This window comes from Magallana gigas, chromosome 6 (assembly GCF_963853765.1).
Source record: "Magallana gigas chromosome 6, xbMagGiga1.1, whole genome shotgun sequence".
Taxonomy (NCBI): Eukaryota; Metazoa; Mollusca; class Bivalvia; order Ostreida; family Ostreidae; genus Magallana; species Magallana gigas.
Genome location: NC_088858.1, coordinates 18,962,582 through 18,984,719, shown reverse-complemented (window position 1 = coordinate 18,984,719; position 22,138 = coordinate 18,962,582). Strand labels below are relative to the sequence as shown.

Here is a 22,138-nt window from a genome sequence, read left to right as displayed (position 1 = left end):
GAGATGATACAAATTGGATCAAGAAATGATGTTAATGATGTTTAAAGTGAATGTTTTAAGACTACAAGAAATCATATCTACTCAATGGTGACAATACATATTAGTTCATAGAATTATTCTTTTGAATCACTATGTCTTAAATCAAAATCTCACTGTATCATTCGATTTATGTGTTTTTTTGAAAACATGACGTTAAGATCAACGTGTTTACATAAAAAATGAAAAACAATACTTAGTCTAGAATTTAATATTGAGCTGCCTGAGCATTTAAATCGGTATTAACATGTGTATCAGACTTCTTAATGAACTTTTTAGAATATTTAATGCTATTAATATTCTGTAAGGTGAGCTTTCTTTGTCCAAAGACGACTTAGTTATAATTTGTATCATTTCATATTTAAAACAATAGTTGTTCACTTATTTGAAAACAGACACATTATCAATCCTTTCAGTGGAAATTAAAATTTTGAAATGCAAAAATTTGTAAATGCATGGAAACTCTATAGAAATGTATATTTGATGATGCCAGTAAATCTCAACTCATCAACTTTGTTGTACCGATGGACACCTCTTAACTTTGTCTAATTTTGTTGCTTTTATTATAATTTACCTTTTAAATTTAATTACATGACCATTGACTTATTTGTCTGGATTTTTATTCATTCAGAAATCTTAAATATAAAAATTGTTCACCCAAAACAATCATCTTAGAAGTCAATATTATATAATTTATGCCAAACAAAAACCAAAAATAAAAAATTAGAATTTTAGATTCCTTTCAGTGACGACCGGAAGTTATGTCGAACAAAATGAAACATATTCGAACCATCCACATACTTGGGGATATCATTTCGAAAACTTTACCTTTTAATTATTTACCGTTAAAGAGCAAAAAAGGACGAAAATGTATTTGTCTCTCAGACCGGAAACGAAAAAAACGGAAATGATTCTTAACAAAAAAATGATATTTTATACTTCCCAAATTTTTTCCAGTGGACCGAAAACCCTTGTGTAGCGAAGATGAGAAAAACATCGAAATTCAAAAAAAAAAAAAAAAAAAGAAAAAGATTTTTCAAACGATTTCAGTGATAACTGAAAATAGAACTAGCCAAAAAAATGCTCGTTTCATTTATCTTCATATCAAAGTTTATCATCCGTGAAAGTTTCATGTCTAAACCAATTTTTTGTTATTGAGACCCACAGACAAAAACTGTCTTAGATATTTGAGATATCTCAACGGGGGCAAAAATGTACTAAATCAAAATTAATTACTTACATGTACATATAAACTTTTCTTCAGAAATATAATTTTCAAGCAAAACAACAAAAAGCTTTAAGGTATATCACCTCTTGAATTCTTTAGTGTTTAAAAAAGAGGTTGTGTGTCGGACCGGAAAATACCGAACGAAAATATTTTTTTTGATATAAAAAAATAACCTCCAGATATGATAAATTTATATTAAAATATCATATTTATTATTTATTATCATATTTTAAAATTTTAACTTTCCTTTCATGAGCTGTTATTGTAGAGTAAATAAAACGGAAGTAACGTCAGACTGGAAGTGATTTTTCAGAAAATGGGCACCGGTATAAACTTCCGATGGTAATGCACCATTCTGAAAATTTAATGAAAATCGGTCGAACCAAATCTGCAAAAAATTTGTAAGAAAAACCCAATAAAAATAGTGAAAAAGAAACAATAGAATAATAAAACGGTCCTTTGTTGAATACGGAAGACCCTAACAATTGAAATATACAAAAATAACATTTGTCGGGTCACAAAAATACAAAGCACGTGCACAAAGAAAATAGAAAGATATTCATCTTGGAATTTATTTGCATCATTTACTTAAGAAACTTCAACTAGTTGACAACCAGTTTCATTATTTAAACGCAACTTTTTAATGGATGGAAATCAATCACCAATATCCTTTTTTAAGGTGGCTCTATACACCCACAGTTTATTCCAATTTTCAATAGAAGACCACAAAACATATACTTATCAAATATTAAATGATGATAGGGCTACTATAGGTATTTTTAAAGAATTTTTAAAAGTTTTGTCGTGTTTTTGTAAAATAATTTTTAAAAAGTTAACTATTAACAAATTGAGAGAAATTTGATAGATATTTCCTTCGGACACCTTCAAAATAAATATAACACTTCTTAACATTCAAAAATGTTATTACTGCAATTTTTTTTAGTATTTCCCCAAAACATAATTTTTCATTTTTTCTTACTCTGTTGACAAATAATCTGAAAAAGCTGCTTGATGTTATGAGAAAATGTATTTAATAACTGTGACATAAAAAATTTGAATGAAAATCATTGCAAATAAACACAAAAAATATTTTAAATTTTATTTGGTATGAAAGTTCCTCAGGTAAGAGTTATCGTTCCTAAGTACCAAGGCCCAAACATCTTGGGGACTTTTCATTTCTGAGTTGAAGAAAATTTCCTAAATATCATAATGGAATGATAAATACATACATATTTCATTATAGGCCTATATAAGTGAATTTATTCGCTTAAATGCAAAACTAAGTCAAATAAATAAAGGGGAAAATAAACTAATAGGATTTATGTATCCCAACCTGAGAGAAATTCAAAGCCACCCTCTCATCCCCTTATGGTGGTAAGGAACATCTGTCAATATTAATGAGGATAAAAGTATATTTTAATTAAATTACTTCCACCGGTTTCGAATTTTCTTTCACAGTATTCATCCAAAAAATACGTTTTAGAAAATTTTGGAAAGTTAAAATTTTTATTGTCCTCAACGGGATTCGAATTCATGACCTACAGGTTTGTAGTGAACCCACTTTTTTTTTTTATATCTTTTTGTAGTGAACCCACTAACCTACTGCGCTACGCTGTAAGATGTCGAAGGTAGGAAAGAAACTATTTAAAAAAACCATACTTGATTCTATTGTTTATTTCCAATAAATAATACGACACAACGTGAAGGTGTCACAGACCACATGACTTGTAAGTAATGATTTTTCCAATTAACGAAATAAATCTAAGACTATTCATGAATATAACAATTTTTTTAAAAGAGCGGTCCCCATACAATTTGCCTCAGTTTAAATTAGCCAGTACCGGAATTGCATGCTTCCAGATTTACTTTTTTGCATACTGAGTCATCAAAAAGTGGTGTATAGAGCCATCTTAAAAGGGTTCATGGTATTGGTCATTTCAGATCTTCGATTGTTTGGATAACTGCACCTCTGTATCAAAACATAGGAAAAAAAATCAAGTCATAAATCTGAAGCAATTGGTAAGGAATTCCACACATGACAGGTAACTGTCAGCTACCAACTGCTGACTGCTTACTGCTGAAATGCTTTTGCGCATTTGCGAAAAATATTTAACCTAACATGAAATATTTAGTCATTTGAAGATAGCTGCAGCATTTGATGTCATGACTTATAAAACATTTTTAACACTAGGGCAGATGCCAGTAAGCAGTTGGTAGTAAGCAGTTGCCAGAAAGTAGTTGCTAGGAAGTAGCTGACAGGAAGTAGTCAGCAGTTGGCAGTACTGTAAACAGTCTGCAGTTGGCAGCTGACAGCTGGCTGTCGTTTATGGAATTCTATAAGTTGATGCATTATTGTATATACGTCGTGAATTATTTCTTCTAAGCTGTTTCAGACACGATGCTTCTTGAAAGTTTGTCTGCTGTCCAGATCTATAACAAAGGCATGTTGCCCGTCAAATGACTGATGTCAGTGCTTATACAATTAGAACATCTTTAGCACATGCGCAAAACATTTCGTAAGTAAACAGCTGGAAGTTAGCAGGCAGCTGAAAGTAAATGGAATTCCATGGCAACTGCTCCATACCACATATCTTTTTTACGTAATATTTAACATTTTAGTGGAACATTTTGTAATTCGTTGATGACTCACTCTGATCCTTATTATAAAATTTATTCAGGAATTCCCCTCAATATGTTGTGTTTTTATTTTGATACATACATTATATATATATCCCATTAGATAAAAATCCCATTATTTTGTTCATAATTATACCCAACAATCGGATCATCCAGTAGAAAGAATAACCAGGTGCCAATTACATGTAATATACAAGTTTTTAGAATCAATCCAAAAAAGATTCTTACTTGAAATAGACATCTAACGTCTTCTTCTCTATGGTTCGGTTTATAAGAATGGGTTAAATTTTGAATAGCATTTGAAGATATTTTTCTAAGTCTCAAATACGATCAGAAACATTGGTTTGCAAATTGGGTGAAGACCACAACATTTCATAGATCATATTAACACTTAATAAACATAGCAAAATAAAATACTGATTTAGAAGTTTTACTTGGACTTCGTACAATGTTCCTGTATGCTATTTGAATAGAGAAAAGTAGCTTCGATGGGAGCCAACTATCGTTAAAAGAGAGATAACTGCAAGTCGGTGTTCTCCACTAATACTCTTAGAGAATCCTACATGTATGTAATACCAGGACACATCGTGATGTATGTTTCTGCCATCCACTCTTTGGCCTTTATTTGACCAGATTCTTATGTAAAGATAAAGAGTTGTATATTGACAGTCCCTGGTATCATCACATTATAATAAAGTCGTATTTGATTTGGGGTTTTGGGAGTTATTACTCAAGCAAACCGGAAGAAAACTGTTTGGACCTAATCACAAAATCATCACCGCTGAAAAAAAATATTACTTGAAAATCGATAAATTCGACGTAATATATTCGTTAGCCTTATTCGGAAACATGGTTTTTCAAGGAGACTTATTAATAAATATATTGAATATATTCAGATTTCAAATGGTACGAACAATAAAGAAAGTAGTCCTATAAATTATATTCCTACGCCAGCGTTCAATAGGCTGGTCCCCCGCTAAAACAATATCAAAGTACTGCAAGGATAAGCAAGCTTGTTGTTTAGCTGTAAGGAATATTTTGCATTAATATTCATTTTGAGTTCTAGTACATTTTTAATAGCATTTTTATATAGTTTTTTAATGTTTTTAATGTTTTATCTATAAAATGATTTGAAAAAAATGACAAATTAATTATGATTTAATAAATTAAAACGGTCAATGAATTAATTTTTTCATCAATATCGTACAATTTGATGACGTTAATTCTATTTTTAAATACACAATACATGTAGATTCAATTTAGGTTTTCCGTCTAAAGCTCCGAATATTGCTATTCAAATTAGAAAAAAATGGGCGTAATACCGTAAATTCAAGTACCAATTACTCTTTGCCATGCGAAAATAGCAGTACATTGTGATTTTAATGGGGATAGTTTTTGGAATCGATATTTTCATATTATTGCTTGAGCACTGGCAACTACGTTATTCCTTTTTACTGGAAAACACACGCTCGACTTCACAGTAGGGCATTCTGGTGGCAGGGAATAGTTTCGAACAAAAATTTCAAAATTTTGAAATAAAGGGAGAACCTTGAGGGGTTATTTGAGGGGTATAAATTGCTAGAATATTTATTGCATTCATTTTGTGGATAGAGGAGCTCATGTCAATTTCATTGATATATGACACTTTAATACTGGTAACACTTTTCATTACATATGGAATGAGAATGCGAAACTGTGGCCAAAATTTTCATTTTCGGTTTTGTGCTTGAAAAGTAGGGTGGGTTCAGAACACGAAAGGTCACTCGAAAAGAAGGCGATTGACCCCCCATCAATTGGTGATTATTTGCATGGGTATACAATAAGCTACCAATCCTATGGTAGTTTATGGCAGTTGCTCGGGACTGGAGCGTGGTGCTGGACCCGTGAAAATGTGAAAAAAGGGCAATTTTTCAGAAAACTTGAGACCGTCCCTCGCTATTCTATAGAATGCTATATGTCAGTTGTACTTGTTTTATTCTGAAATGTTTTAAAATTCTCAGGAGTCGGGACCATGTGTTCCCTGCATGCAAACCAATTTTAGCAAATTTAAATATCCACTGAAAAATTAAATCACATATCTGAGCACTATCTGCCTCTCATTTCCTCGCCCAAAAAAACTATCTCCTGCCACCTCTAGAAATACTTCTGTAGATAAACTGTACCATGTCAATTTTATTATCATCTTTATATGATCTGAAGTTTTATGTTTTGTTCAACCTGTACATAAATACCAGAAAGTAACAGTAGCTTAGGTCTTATAATACCAAATCATTTCTGAAATTATAATGAATAGCTATCTTTTCTTAACAACCTTCCTGGGTCTTTCCGTTAAGCTCGAAAAACAACCTTGGATATGTTTTCCGAGCTTGTCGGAAAGGCCTGAGAAGATACGATTACTACAAAACAGTACCATTGGTTCTAACGATTTCTAATTTTTCACCTCGAAATAACTGTAAATACAAAATGGTTTAAGCATACTTAATACATGAGTCATGCCAGTGCCAATGTAAAGCCCACTCTAGATTCACCATTCTGAATTGAGACCATCACCCCACCCCAACAAATTTCAGTGCACTACTGTGCCCTCATATTAATAATTTATCGATTCAGAAAATCAAACCTACGGTTTAGAAATATACTTCTGTATTTTATGGTTGCTATGTACAGCACTAGCTCACCTATCTTTTAAAAAGATAAAATTGTGTTTAGATATATAATAGTCCTAGAAATTTAGTTGTTTGTTTTCCATTTCATATACTTATAGCTTTTTTGTCTGCACCTCTTTTCTTAAAAATCAAATTAAATTCTCATTGTTTTAAATATGTTAAAGTTTCTGGTTTATATCCATATTTCTTGTCATTTATATTCCTTTCTTGTTGTTTAACGCATTTGTCTATAAACAATTGATATGTGTATTCTAATTTCAAAATGTTTGTAAGCCGTGATATCTGTCAAAGGTGGTGGGGGGGGGGTCAATATTTTGCGGTCATAATATTTTGAACCCCCTCTCCAATGGGAATTTTCAATAGGAGGAGGTTAAATGTTTTGTAGTCATAATATCTTGAACCCCCTCTCAAACAGAAAATGAAAATTGTGGGAGGGGGGGGGGTCAATATTTCGTAGCAATGATATTTTTAACCCCATTTTAGAACGCATTTCGCATTTTACTATTCGCAATTCAAAAGTGAACTGCGTTCTAGAACGCGGTTCGGAATTAAAAATTTATAATTCATATTTGGGCTCAAATTTTCAGGGTCATCCTCTAGTGGTAACTCACAATCACCGTGAAAATATGGTGATGTGGTCATCTCTAGTTTTTGAGACATGGGGACCTAAAAAATGCACTATTCATTATAAAAAGATTTTAAACATCGGGCTTGGAAACATCGAGGGGCCCTACCCTGGGCGCTAAAATGTACAGGGTCATTGCCCAGGAGTTAAATACCCATTTTCTAATTCTTGAACCAAAACTTGGTTCTGTATAAAAAAAAGATACCTTTATTGTTTTTTTCTATGCCATGTCTAATGATTAAAGAAATCCAACATAAATACCCCATTTCGTCAGGTCATGTTTTAATGTTTTTTATTCACTTCTGAATAAATCAACTCCTGTCAGTACTTTCTGTATTTAATGAACCGACCAATTTTGCGTTTTGCTCATGAACCAGTACCTCAAAATTATAAACTATTGTTTTAAGTGTTGATTGTTTTGAACAAGTTAAAACAATAATTTTAAGATTTATGTTTTAGTTTTTTTTTTCGACGATTTTCAGCTAGACATCAAAATATTGTTATAATTTTATTATAAAATCTTTTATAACTATGAAAAGTAAAGAAATTATTGTAAATCGACTATCTAATATGCGCAGCTCTTGTTTCAAGGCTAGGTCATTTGTTTTGTTAAATGAAGTATTTTAACACGAATCATATGATTCACAAAAGATGAGATATTAATCATCACAAGACTAGAACATGTTTTATAAACATTGCCGCGTGGAATTTTAATTTAACAGTCGGTCCATCCTTCTTGTGTTACTTCTTATTGTTTTGGCCTTCCATTTCTAAACAGTATAAAAAGGAGAAGGATTCTGTTGCCCTAGTCTTGCAGAGATGAACGCTGTGGTTGGACTTTTAGTCGTTTTCTGTAGCTTCTTGCTGCTGGATTCCTCACATCAGGTATTTAATTTTCAAATTTCTCTATACTCCTTTGATATTCCTGTTCTTGGCTCATTTTTATGAAATCAAACCAGATAAAAATAAAAGGATTCTTATTAAGAGTGTAACCATCAATTAAATTTTTAAAAAATCTCCTTCATTCTGTAGACATGCTGCATATACTATGATATAATACTTTATATACATTTAATCATTTATAAAACTTAATAGTTTTTTTAAATGCTTTGGCTTGTTTCAAGGTTTCATTCAATTTCATTTGAATTTCTAGGAGGATTTACAACTGTTCAATGGAGGTATGTGCAATTTATATTTTTTCTGCTTATCATGTTAAGATATATCAATCATTGATAATCATTAATAATCAAACGTTATGCTATCCATCTCTTTTTAATAAGACTAGAGTTTACAATATTGTCATAAACCCAGGTGAGAAAAACAAGAATGAATATTATTAACACAGCAAAATACATGTAAAATCGATATAAACTGAAAACAAACCCACAAGATAAATTAAAAAGCATCGAAAAATTGTTCTTTGGGATGTGACAACAGTTTGTAAACAATGTATAAAAACATTAATGCATTGTTTTGTTGTGAAAAATTTAAAGCAAGATTGTATATAATTCGATAAAAAGAAAAACAAGACTAGACCAGTTGCTATCATCATAGAACTGCAAGTCCCGTGAAAATAATGTAAACCATTTAATAGTTCTGAAACCTATTGTTTTATAATTTAGTTATGAAGTGTGTTTTAATAAAAAATGAAATATAACAAAACGAAAAAATAATTATTTTAAATCTTATTCGGTAGGAAAAATATTCATGATATGAATTAATTTAAAATTAAATTATATAGCATTTTTAAAATAACAAATGATTTAGTTTAATAAATTATAAACGTACAAAATGGAAACTACGAACAAAATATTACAAAGTACTTTGAGTGATTTTAATTTGAAAAAAAGTTTGTTGCATATTTAAATAAGTATACACATGCTATTATAATATATAAATTTATTTTCTGTCTTTGGGTAAACTTCAGCATTAGAAATAACACCAGTTAAAATTAAGGTTTGGCAAATGAAGAAATCTTTATGAGTTTAGTGTATTTTGATTTAGCAAGAAACAAACGTGCAGTAGCCATAGGGGATCCACTGAACACTGAAACAACAACCACCGAGGCCCCGGAACCACCCGAGCCAACAGACCCACCCAGGACATCATGGCGAAGGAGAAACCGGGTGGGTGGAGCCAGGAACTCAACTACAGGAAGCAGGGTATCTAGAAGAAGAAACCGAGTGGGAGGGGCCAGAAACTCCACCACAGGAGGGTCAAGACGAAGGTCAAGGACAAACAGGATTCGGTCGTCTGGAAATTCGACAGTAGCAGGGTCTAGGGCGAGCAGGAGAAATAGAAGAAAGAATAGAAGATTACAGCAACAATCTACGACAACCGAAGCGCCTTGAAAGGAATCCTCTGGAAAAAAAACTAGAAGAAAGTGACATTAAGAGAAAGTCAATGTGGAAAAATAAATAAAGTAGTCTGGTTTTGTAATGTTATCCAAAGATGTGCTTTTTGACAAGATCATGTGATGGTTTAATAGAGCATTAATAAAAAGTTAATTGAGAATAATAATTGGTATTTTAAAATGAATATTTTAAAAAAATTAAATGATTTTATACATAATTTTTTTTTTAGAAAAAAAAATAAATGAAGGTCTTTAACCTAAAGGGAAATAATCGAAACAACCTTTTCATGTGCAGAGAAAACAAAAAGTTGCCTCGCCACGTCAGTAGTTGACTAATAATACATGTAATAATAATATCATAACGACTTCACAATACAATTAAAGTCCACTAGTGTTTCATGTGAGGGTGTTATGTAATTTATTCAATTGTTCCACAAGATGCTATTTCCGAACGTGCTCACACCTGGCGGGTGCATTAGCCAAAGTGTTACTCATGAAAGTCCCTCCTTAACTTGAGGAGTAGCCCGTGTCCAAATCTATTTAAAAGGGGGAGAGAGAGACAGCTCTTAGATAGATAGATAGATAGATAGATAGATAGATAGAAGAAGAAGAAACCGAGTGTGTTGCAATGTTTGTGCTTATTATGATATTCATGATATGAATTAATCTAAAATTAAATTATATAGCATTTTTAAAATCACAAATAATTTAGTTTAATAAATTATAAACGTACAAAATGGAAACTACGAACAAAATATTACGTATAAATGTAGTTTACCCATTACAAACTACTTTGAGTGATTTTGAAAAAAGTTTGTTGCATATTTAAATAAGTATACACATGCTATTATAATATATAAATTTATTTTCTGTCTTTGGGTAAACTTCAGCATTAGAAATAAAACCAGTTGAAATTAAGGTTTTGCAAATGAAGAAAGCTTTATGAGTTTAGTGTATTTTGATTTAGCAAGAAACAAACGTGCAGTAGCCATAGGGGATCCACTGAACACTGAAACAACCACCACCTAGGCCCCAGAACCACCCAAGCCAACAGACCCACCCAGAACATCATGGCGAAGGAGAAACCGGGTGGGTGGAGCCAGGAACTCAACCACAGGGAGCAGGATATCTAGAAGAAGAAACCGAGTGGGAGGGGCCAGAAACTCCACCACAGGAGGGTCAAGAAGAAGATCAAGGACAAACAGGATTCGGTCGTCTGGAAATTCAACAGTAGCAGGGTCTAGGGCGAGCAGGAGAAATAGAAGATTACAGCAACAATCTACGACAACCGAAGCGCCTTGAAAGGAATCCTCTGGAAAAAAAACTAGAAGAAAGTGACATTAAGAGAAAGTCAATGTGGAAAAATAAATAAAGTAGTCTGGTTTTGTAATATTATCCAAAGATGTGCTTTTTGACAAGATCATGTGATGGTTTAATAGAGCATTAATAAAAAGTTAATTGAGAATAATAATTGGTATTTTAAAATGAATATTTAAAAAAAATTAAATGATTCTATACAAAATTTTTTTTAGAAAAAATAAATAAATGAAGGTCTTTAACCTAAAGGGAAATAATCGAAACAACCTTCTCATGTGCAGAGAAAACAAAGAGTTGCCTCGCCACGTCAGTAGTTGACTAATAATACATGTAATAATAATATCATAACGACTTCACAATAAAATTAAGGTTCACAAGTGTTTCATGTGAGGGTATATATATATATATATATATATATATATATATATATATATATATATATATATATATATATATATATATATATATATATATATATATATATTCCTTTGCCAAATAAGATGCTGTTAAACAACACAGGATAACAAAAGCACGTTCTGACATAAATTGCATTTTCTTGTACACCTCATTACAGCTACTTCCAGATGTACTCAAGTTCGAAATGAACTAGATTTCATATGGCTGATTTCAAATATCTGAACTGAAAAACGTGAGAGAAGTAAGCTAAAAAACTTTGATCGGAAAAATAAAGCAATTTGAAAAAAAGATATTGTCCTTTGCTAAGCAACCTCAAAGAAGTGTGAATGTTTTTGTAAATTAGTTAAATCATAGTTTTGTATCGTAAAATCAGTACACGTCGGAGCAAAAATCAATATCCCTGAAGAAAGTGAAAATCTTTATTCTTCAATTAAATACACAACATACATTACACATATACATGTAACTTGTGTCTGTATAAAAGAAAAATGGTCGACAATTATGGTTACAAAACATTTTTGTCTCTGTCATTTTATCATTTTTAACTTATAACATACATTTACAATTTGATCAGCTACTGAACTGATGAACTGATAAAAAATATGTCTGTTAACTTTGAATATTCTGTCATATTTTTGTTAATTATCGTCAGTGTTACATGTGAAGATAGACAGTAAAACACAAGTTTTTCGACTTGATTTGATAAATAATGAAAATCTGTGTGCAGAAAATAAAGAAATCCCCTGCTTCAGTTGACTATGGAATTTGATATACGACAGCCAACTGCTGACTGCTTACTGCCAACTGCTTACTGCCAGCTGCTTCTTGCCGAAATGCTTTTGCACATGTGCTAAAAATGTTACATACGTACAGGGCTGCGTTCAAGATCGTAGCAGCTAGCCTAGCCGCTAGGTCGTAGATATCTATGTCTAGTGATCGGAATGCTAGGTTAGCCGCTGGGTCTCAGATTTGAAGATTTGAAGTATAAAGACTAATCGACATCATTTGTTGATTTCAAGCAGAAATATGCATGTTTAAATTCATTATAACTTAAAGGACGAACAAAAATCACCATATTAATATATTTCATGTTTGTTACAAACTGGTAACTAAGGTGGCCATCTTTAATTTGATGCCTAGCATAAAATATTTAGGCTACCAATATCTACGTATAAGCTAGCCTAGCCGCTACGTAGATATTCGTAGACTAAATATTTTATGCTAAGCATCAAATTCAAGATGACCACCTTATTTACCACTTTATAACAAACATGAAATCTATATATTTCGTGATATTTTGTTCATCCTTTAAGTTATTATAAATTTTAACATGTATATTTCCGCTTGAAGTTAACAAATTATGTCAATATAATTAGTCTTTTGTTGAATATTTCCAACTTCAAATCTGAGACCTAGCGGCTAACCTAGCAGTTCGTTCAATAGACCTAGATATCTACGACCTAGCGGCTAGGCTAGCTGCTACCATTCAGCTTTAAGGACGACGGGCCCAATTCAAGATTTCGCACCTATGCGCAGAAATCCGCGCAAATGCTAATTATATGACTGTTGTAATTACGTACATCAGAATAAGAGAAAATGATAAAATTTCCATTCTACTAAACATAACTTGTGATGCCAAAATATCTTTAGTGGAGACAAATTAAGGAAAGAAAATTAGTCGGAATATCTTCTGCTTGCGACAAGTCCGTTATATTTCCACGGTTAATAGTCCTAAAACGCGCAAATAATACTTACATACATAGCATTTAATGTAACGTCAGGCAATAATTAATTATGTACTTTTCAATGATATTTCTTAAGAAAAATGAACCATGCTGTGAACTTTGACACAACTCCTTAAGAATTTAGATCCATGACATATTTTTTTCTGTTCATCGTTAAGCTAATTGACTAATTAATATTACAATTTAATTAGTTTTTATACCACACACCAGAAAATTCCCATAACTTCCTAATATATCTGAGGATTTTCGTACCAAAATTTTGAAACGCCCCCAGTATAGTAAGGAAGTCGATGATCATGTAATTTTTTTTTTTACTAATTTTCACTCACAATTAACTGATAAACATTATATAAAAAATTGAATAAAAAATCTATGGTAGAAATGAATTGGGTCCGCCGTCCTTTACTTTGTTTTCCAGGGCGATGTCATGGCCAATAATGCCTAAATTTTAAGACAAAAATACCAAATAACTTCACAACAGACACTTTACATAAAGAATAAAATTCAAACCTCTTGTGTGATAGTGAATAATATCATTTTGAATAAGTAGTTACGGAACCTTTGTATCTATATTCATAATACTGATACAAATATATATATATATATATATATATATATATATATATATATATATATATATATATATATATATATATATATATATATATATATATATATATATATATATATATATATATATATATATATATATATGAATAAGTAGTTACGGAACCTTTGTATCAATATTCATAATACTGATACAAATATATATATTAATATATATATATTTGTATCAGTATTATGAATATTGATACAAAGGTTCCGTAACTACTTATTTAAAACGATATTATTCACTATCACACAAGAGGTTTGAATTTTATTCTTTATGAAAAGTGTCTGTTGTGAAGTTTTTTGGTACTGTTGATCTTTTAAAATATGTAACAGAGACATAAATGTGATTTTATATGATATATGATTCTGTTGATGCATCAGCTTTTTTTTTTATACTTTGTGAATTATTTCCCAGTCACAATGCTTCTTTAAACTTTATCAGCTGTCCTGATCTTAAACCAATGTATTATGGGCGTCAAATGAATATATATTCTATACCAGTGCTTACATGAGTATAAGATTTTAGCATACGCGCAAAAATATTTCGGCAGTAAGCAGCTGCCAATAAACAGTTGGTAGCAAGTAGTAAGCAGTTGGATGCTGAAGGTTGGTAGCTGACTGTTGTCTATCGCATATGGAATTCAATTTTTGACTATGTTCGTTTATGGACTTTCTGCAATGATGATTGCAACAGGTAGATCCCCAAAAAAATAACAGAAACAACATCGTATTTACTAATATATCTTTTTTTCTGTTTTTAAAGATAATTAACTGACATCAAGTTGCATGGGAAAAGAAAGTTCAATAGTGTTTAATACTTTTGTGTTGTGATTATTATGCCTCATATTTGTCCATCTGAGCTGTGAGATATTCAAAATTCTTTTTCCAACTAACACATAAACAGAGAGATGCATTTCTTTGAAAAGAAAATGCATGATACATATATTCATGAAGATGTAAACCGATCGATTTCTAAAACTGGTTCGTAGAAAAGAATATTTCACGGCATAAAATATAATACATAATAAAGAAAGTTCGTATGTCCCAGATTTTTGTCTTCAGCAAAGTTGAAAGAAAATTGTGTATGCTCCAAGTGCCTTTGTTTTGCCTCGGATCAAAATGTCAAACGTCATTAGATTAAACGTGTCACGTGATTGTCCAGTATGTTTTTATAGTCAACGAGTAGTATATAATATACGGGACCTTGGCTGCCTTAACGTCTTTATTATCTTTTTTTCTTTCTTCAGTTAACTAATATTACAAGTATTGGTCCTTGACGAAAAAAAACAACCTGATAGGTTTGTAAATGACTTTCTATTGAAATATGATGAGTTTTTAATCACCTTTATTTCCCCCTCTATGAACTCGAACAAACGACACACTTCTGTAGACATTCAGTAATATTTAGCGGTAACGCATTTTAGAGAGCGATATGGCACGACGTTATCATAATATACTTACAATTATTTGGTTTCAATTTTTTGTGTTCTTAACATCCAAAAAGTTTTTGTCTATCCATATTACTACCCCATTTTTCACGAGCTGTCTGTAATCTGCAGGCATGATTACGAAACTTTCCTTAGATATGACCTAAATGTGTTCCTACGATATGACTTAGGAAAAACAGTAACGAAATCCAAAGATCAACTTTTGAGAAATGTTAAAATGTTGCTCGATGGTAATTTAGGATCATCTTGAGTTAGGATCCTGGACTACTAAAATCATTATTTTTCATATCATACAGATGAAAGGACTATATATGATATGGGCCTAAAATGGCCCCCTGAAATGAATATCATCATTTTACTATAATTATTTGTTTTCTTAGTACAGATATCTATGTGATGTGTTCACATAGTATTCATTTTGGTTCAAGTGCCCACAATTTAGAAATATGACGTTGTAAAGACAACCTTTTCCCGCCAGTTTTGCATTTTTAGCGTAAAACAGCTTGTTTTCAAGCAGTTTTTCCTTCCGAAAACATAGAGCGCATCCTTGAACAAACAAAATATTTTAATTAGAGATGTATCTAGCCAAGACAAATAAGTGATAAAAAAATGTTTCTTGTTCAAGCATGCGCTTTATATTTCCCATTTGTAAATAGATAAGAAATATGTCAATTTTTGGCTGATTTTGATTGAATTATAGAAATGGCGTCACTTCTGACGTCATATACTGCCAGTGAGTGCAAATAAATGAAATAAATAGATAAAAAATATATTTTTTATCAACTCTTCTAAAAAATAAGTAAACATTTTATTGTACCCGACACTTAAAAAATGGCGAATTATGGGGGCCAAATTTAACTCTTATCATATATAGTTCTTTGAGAGACTTGTGCAGGGATAAATCATTAAACATTTCGACAGGGAAATTATACTTATTCATAAACACGACAAGCCTAAAACCGGTAATTTTTTAAATAATATTTACAGAAAATATACAGTAAAATACGGATATAGCGAACACTCTCATAATGAAGTGATGCTTACAGGGAAATGAAATCTATTCCCCTTGACTTTATTACATCTTGTTAACTTGACGGATATAAGAATTACGCTTATAACGAAACAAAATCCCCTGTCCCCGGCACTTCGTTATAAGCGTGTTTTACTGAACATTTACATAGATAATTATATTCAGTGACCAATAACAATTTAGTTCAAACAAAAAAACCCCCAAGAAATCCAAATGTAAAGAAAATATACATTCTGATAGCTTTTGGCTTACAAGCCAATAATTTTTGAAAAACAAATACATTCGTTGTTCGCGTGTAAATGAACATTTGATACTGTTGTCAATCAAATAAAACATATTGGCATGCGCTTTTTTTAAAATAAAAATTAACGTTACAAACACAACCAATTTTTTATTAATCTGCAATATATAGAATACATGTTGAAGGTAAATAAGAAGTTGGTTCTGATCTATCACGGAAATACATAGATATAGTGTAATCAACATTACGAGTTTTCCTAAGATTAATTTTGCCAATACTAGTACTAGTAATCAAAGCAATGAATGTAACTTAGGTTTTTAAAATAAGCGAATAATGTTCATCTAAATAGAGACAGTATTTGTGAAAAATATATAAATTTGTTTAATTTGTAAACTTCTAGGCAGGCACGTAGTTGCGAATAAGGGGAGAGTTCACCCTCTAGTTATGTTATAATAAACGTACATACATGTATTATTAAAGTTGATACACGTATATTGTACTTGAAAGAATGAGAATGCCCCCTCCCGGACTACGATTTTGAGGTTTGTCGGAAATGCTGAAGATGTAGAAAAGATTGCATTATTCTACCGGTCTTAGGAAAAGCACCACAACAGCCCCTTAAACATCCCATAAAACTAAACGTGATTTTACAACCGTATGGTGATCTAAGGACAAGGTAAGTGATGTCCTAAATTTGGGACAAAGTTATGACTGTTCCTAACTTTAGGAGAGATTTGAGAAACAGGCTTAAGTCTAAATCATATGCAAAGACTTACGTTGGACGCACCATAGTCCTAAGATAGCTTCATGAACATGCCCTCTGGCGTTCCTTATGTAACTTAAATTTATCATATAAAAAGTATCAGTAAAATATGATTTAGTATTATGTGATGGTGCATTTAGTTTCGTGTAACTAATTGTAATCGTGACATTTTAACGTTTTAAAGCTTTAAATAAATCTAGTTTAAACGATGAACACCAATATTCTTTATTTAAAAGCATTGTTATAAAAGTTTCTAAACAACATATGAACAGGTAATATTTTTATAATTACCACACGTGTTTAGTATCTTACTTAACAGACGTGCACATAAAAACTAAAAGTGTCTTAAATAGAAAGAAAAAATCAAAAGTTAAGAAAAACTCAGAATAAACGCAGTAGTTCTTTTTCGTGTTTCTTGACTAAATAAAGGGTTACCAAACTTCTTATTAGAATTGTTAGGGTTTTTTGTCATTGTCATTGTTAGGGGGTTTTTTTTTGGGGGGGGGGGGGGGGGGTTGCATACCCCAAATCGCAACTTCTCGGGCCTTTCCTGGCAAGCGCGGAAGTACACCTCGAACTGTTTAACATTACCGGATGTTAGAATTTTATACAAAATAGAGTCGCTTCCCATTAAAGTAAGTATCGGCTAGAAAGCCTTATAAGTCGCTTCTGTGTTATATTTTAGGGTAAATCATTTACTTTAATGATGTCTAGCTTACATCTTAACAGATCGTTAAATGTGTTGTATTTATATCAAGCTTTTTAAAAAGAGGGGTTGTCATGGACGCCTAGGTAATACATTCGAGGTGTTTTTCCGAGCCTGCCGGAAAGGCCCGAGAAGTTGCGATTGTGCATACCCCAGTAGTTACTTTGTTCATTAGTCAAACCCTGCTGCACTTCCTTTTCTTTTTCAATGGCGGAGTGAAGCAGACGAGATCTCGCATGTACAGTTTCTGTTTACTATAATTCATTGTTGTCAAATTTTGGGTTGGTTAAATTAACTATAAAATTAATGAAACCAGTAAATATTGTAATTACTGTAACCTAAAATTGCATTATTCGTCAATGAACAATAAAATTATACTTCTTGCATGTTTTCTCTAATGATTCGATTTCATTGTTTAGAAAATTCAATCGCTTTATTAATATTCATTAAAATACTAGTAACTATAAACTCAAATTTAATTTTGTGCATCTTTTATTGTTAAGCACATACGAGTGGGTCGGATGCAAGGCTTTGAACATTTTTTTTCATTTTTATTTTTAGATTCAAGATTATCAAGCAAACAGTTTAGAATTTAATTGATTTTATCATGTTAAATTACTAATACAAGTTTAGTTACCTTTGCGTTATAGTTTAATTTTGTACAGAAAAAACCTTTTGTCCTTTTGTGGTGTGTCGCTGTCCATTTGATTGTAATTTTTGCCAGTTTGTAGTAGGTTGTTTAAGAGGATCATTTCTTGCACATAACTTTTAAGGTTTTTTTTTGTAAAACAACAATTTCAACTATCTCCATGCACACTGACAACGATAAAAAAACGAAAATACATGTATGATTTTTATTTGACAGCCACATGATGTAAAATGACGTTTCACGCTGTTGTTATAATATTACAAATTTTATATACATTGGTGATATTAATTTCAAGAAAATATATGTATAGTAGAATAGATGGATTAAAAATCTCAACAATTTGAAAAAAAAATATTGATTAAAAAAGAAACCAGGTATTATATACCAGTATCTATCAAATAATAGGCAATATTATGACAAATTATGAAATAACCATACATTTGGCATCTGATGTTCCAAAAGTCCATATATATATATATATATATATATATATATATATATATATATATATATATATATATATATATATATGTCCAGAAGTTGGAATTTATAAAATACTCGAAGAATCAAAATGATATCTAAGCTCTCAAGCCTTGGGATTCTTTGCACATTTGTATAGAACACGTTTGAGAAGTAAATCCTTAAAACGTGGTCGAATGAAAATGTGTCATTGTGGCGTTATTATTTGCGCCTTCAAGAAACTAATTAATATCATTTTTTTTATGGTAATTGTCATATATTAGCTCGTCCTCTATTATTATTTTTAGAGTCTCTAAATTATACGAATCTCCAGCAAATGATTCAACTAAACCACCATTTACGATGGTGATTACTCATTCAACAAAAGAACTTGCTTGGTTCTTATTTAAAGAATGTCTGGCTATGAAGTAAAAAGGTGCATTGTGATAATTTTGCATGTGCTGGAAATAAAAAGAACAATAAAACATTCCACAATCCAGTTACAATTTAATTATCTTGATCTCAAAATAAATTATAATTGTTCATACTTAGTAGAGATAATAATTTGCCTCGACGAACCGATAAAACACTCAACAATTTCGAATGGATGTCTTTGATTCAGAGAAATAAGACATTTAATGCTATTTTAGAATTAATATAGAATGAAATAAAACAACCATGATCAGTCAGAAAGTTCTAGTTAGTGAATCGTCTCTTGTGTAAATATTTTCCAAAATTTTATGATTTATTATACGCTCTTGTAGATCAATTTATCAAATCCCGTATGAAATTGCGTATGAAAAGAAACAAAACTGTAAAAGAACAAATTGGCAAAATTGCCACAACCTGAATTAAGCGTAATCTAAAATGACCCCCCCCCCCCAAAAAAAAAAAAACAACAAAAAAACCCCACAAAAAACAAAAACAAAACACTACAAATTTAATATGCTGCATTTCGTTGAATGGCCTAATTAAAAACAGAAGTAATGATAATACGCTTGCCTTTTTACAATTTATATGCTCTCGTACTTTTCACACTTCTTTGTTACTCGGAACTGTCCGGAATAAAAAAAAGAAAGAAAAAGACTGCGTTATTTCTTTAATGACCAAAAGTCCAGTACAGCTGAATCACGTGCAGGAATCTCCACGGTCGAACTCAAACTGACTCTTTCACACAACGCGCATCTGTCACTCAACATTCAATTAACAAAATTAAGGAGTAATAACACTATCATAGCGGTGACCTCTTGGTGTAAGGAATGACTTTTATCTTCAAAAATGCTTCAGAACGTTTTCACTTATTAAATTGAAAATAAATTAAAACCCTGTTTTATTAATCCTAATATTAAATTAAATGTGTTGTTTTCACTGTTGAAATATGGAAAACAAAGTATTCATTTAAAATAACTTAATGATTCTTGATAACCTTTCTCTATACATTAAATGGTAAAAATTATCTACTAAACTACTCTAAAGTGGGGCTTAAAGACGTGAAAATAAAAATTAGACGCCTTTCATGTCACAATCATGCAAACGCACTGTAAAGAGAGAAATATATATTACTAAATAAATCCAAGTTATAGATCTACATTTTTCCTATTCTAAAAATACCATACTACGCAAATGATGGTCCATTTGATTTCTTAACATTGTTCACGGAAATAAAACTCTGCATTTACATGTTAAAAATTATTGTGCATTTTTAATCATTTCTATAACATGGATGCAATATGAATTTCTATTGAAAAAATACAAATTTTGTAAACCATTGCGGAAAAAAAGAACACGATATATGATTATTACAAAAATAGCAGTATGTAAAATCTAAATTTTCGAGAGAAAAAAATCAGCATTATATTATATCCAATGTTGATCCAAAAGTAATGTCACACTATTCACCGCGTTTCACACTGGCGCTGTTTTGTATAAAATGATAGAGCAAAATTTTCCGTATCAAGATTCGAATTTGAAGTAAAATTTTGATTGATATAAATTCCGTTGAACACTTAACAAGATATAGATGTTTATAGCATGGTATTTACGTGACATTGCCGCCTCATGAATTTACTGCTTTTTTAAGGTTTGTATTTATATATAAATTACATACTTCAAAGATATTTCAGGGACTTTTTCTAAATGTTTTTTAAAAAATAGGGAATGTTACCGTCCATTTAGGATATCTACGCAATGCATTTTGTCTCTAGACCAAGGAATAAAAGAATAAAAAGACTGGACATGCGAATAGTGATGCGAGGCAATTTTTTCTTCGACGGATAGAAATCACTAGACAATGTACTGAAATTGATATATCAACCTAAAATTGAGAGCGAGTTAACAGAGGACCCTTAACTTGGTTCCAATATCTAATAAAATGATATGTTAATAAATAAATTAAATAGCCATAAGATATACGTTCTGAATGAATGTAAAAACTAGGTTCTTACGTCATTAGATATATCATAAAGCTGCGTTGATGACTTCTTGAAAAGACCTCGACAAACTGATCGCACATTAAATAATATCCAATATACTACCCCATCGATTACAAAAAGAGTAATGTGTTACATGTACTTTATGAAATAAAAATGATAAAAAATATAAAATAGAGCATCGTGGCTAATTTGTATAGAGTACTAAATTACGAAATTCTACCAGAATGCCAAAGATCTAAAATTGACGTTGCTAACGTGCGGCGACTATCCTTATTTAACGCTGTACAAAACATATTATCTTCAGATATAATTATCACAACTCATTAAAATTTTCAGTTCTGAATAGAATTAGGTAGATTTCTCAAAGCACAAGTTTTTGTCACTTTACGCGGATTTTTCACGATTTTATCGCATCTGTGACATTACTTTTGGATTAACCCTCGTATATTGACAAGGTTTTCTGTTAACGCATACTGATTTTCAAAGAAAATATTGAAACTATAAAAGCGAATAGGAAAAAGTAATAGATTGCACACTATATTAAAAGAGTGTATACCAATTCTTTGATAAATCATTTCATTAAATATCTTAGTCGTCATTTAATGTATATTTCAATCTTAAGTTAAATCTTAAGTTAAATTTTGGCAAGCCCTTAAAAGTTTTTCTATTGTCATGTGTGGAACTCTTTCCTCAATATTAAACGCTATTTAAGGAAGAACAGTTTATTTCTGTGACATTCTTAAGACGCACGTTGTATTTAGTTACACTATGACA

The 22,138-nt window shown here is 31.0% G+C and overlaps 1 protein-coding gene across 1 annotated transcript; it reads left to right on the top strand.

The window, feature by feature from the left end:
• Nucleotides 1-7,948: 7,948 nt before the first annotated feature.
• On the top strand, nucleotides 7,949-9,549 carry LOC105317413 (serine/arginine repetitive matrix protein 2). The gene is made up of 3 exons (XM_011414059.4): nucleotides 7,949-8,077; nucleotides 8,346-8,370; nucleotides 9,197-9,549. The coding sequence occupies exons 1-3, from the start codon at nucleotides 8,012-8,014 to the stop codon at nucleotides 9,541-9,543; spliced, it is 438 nt and encodes a 145-aa protein (XP_011412361.2). The 5' UTR covers nucleotides 7,949-8,011; the 3' UTR covers nucleotides 9,544-9,549.
• Nucleotides 9,550-22,138: the final 12,589 nt, after the last annotated feature.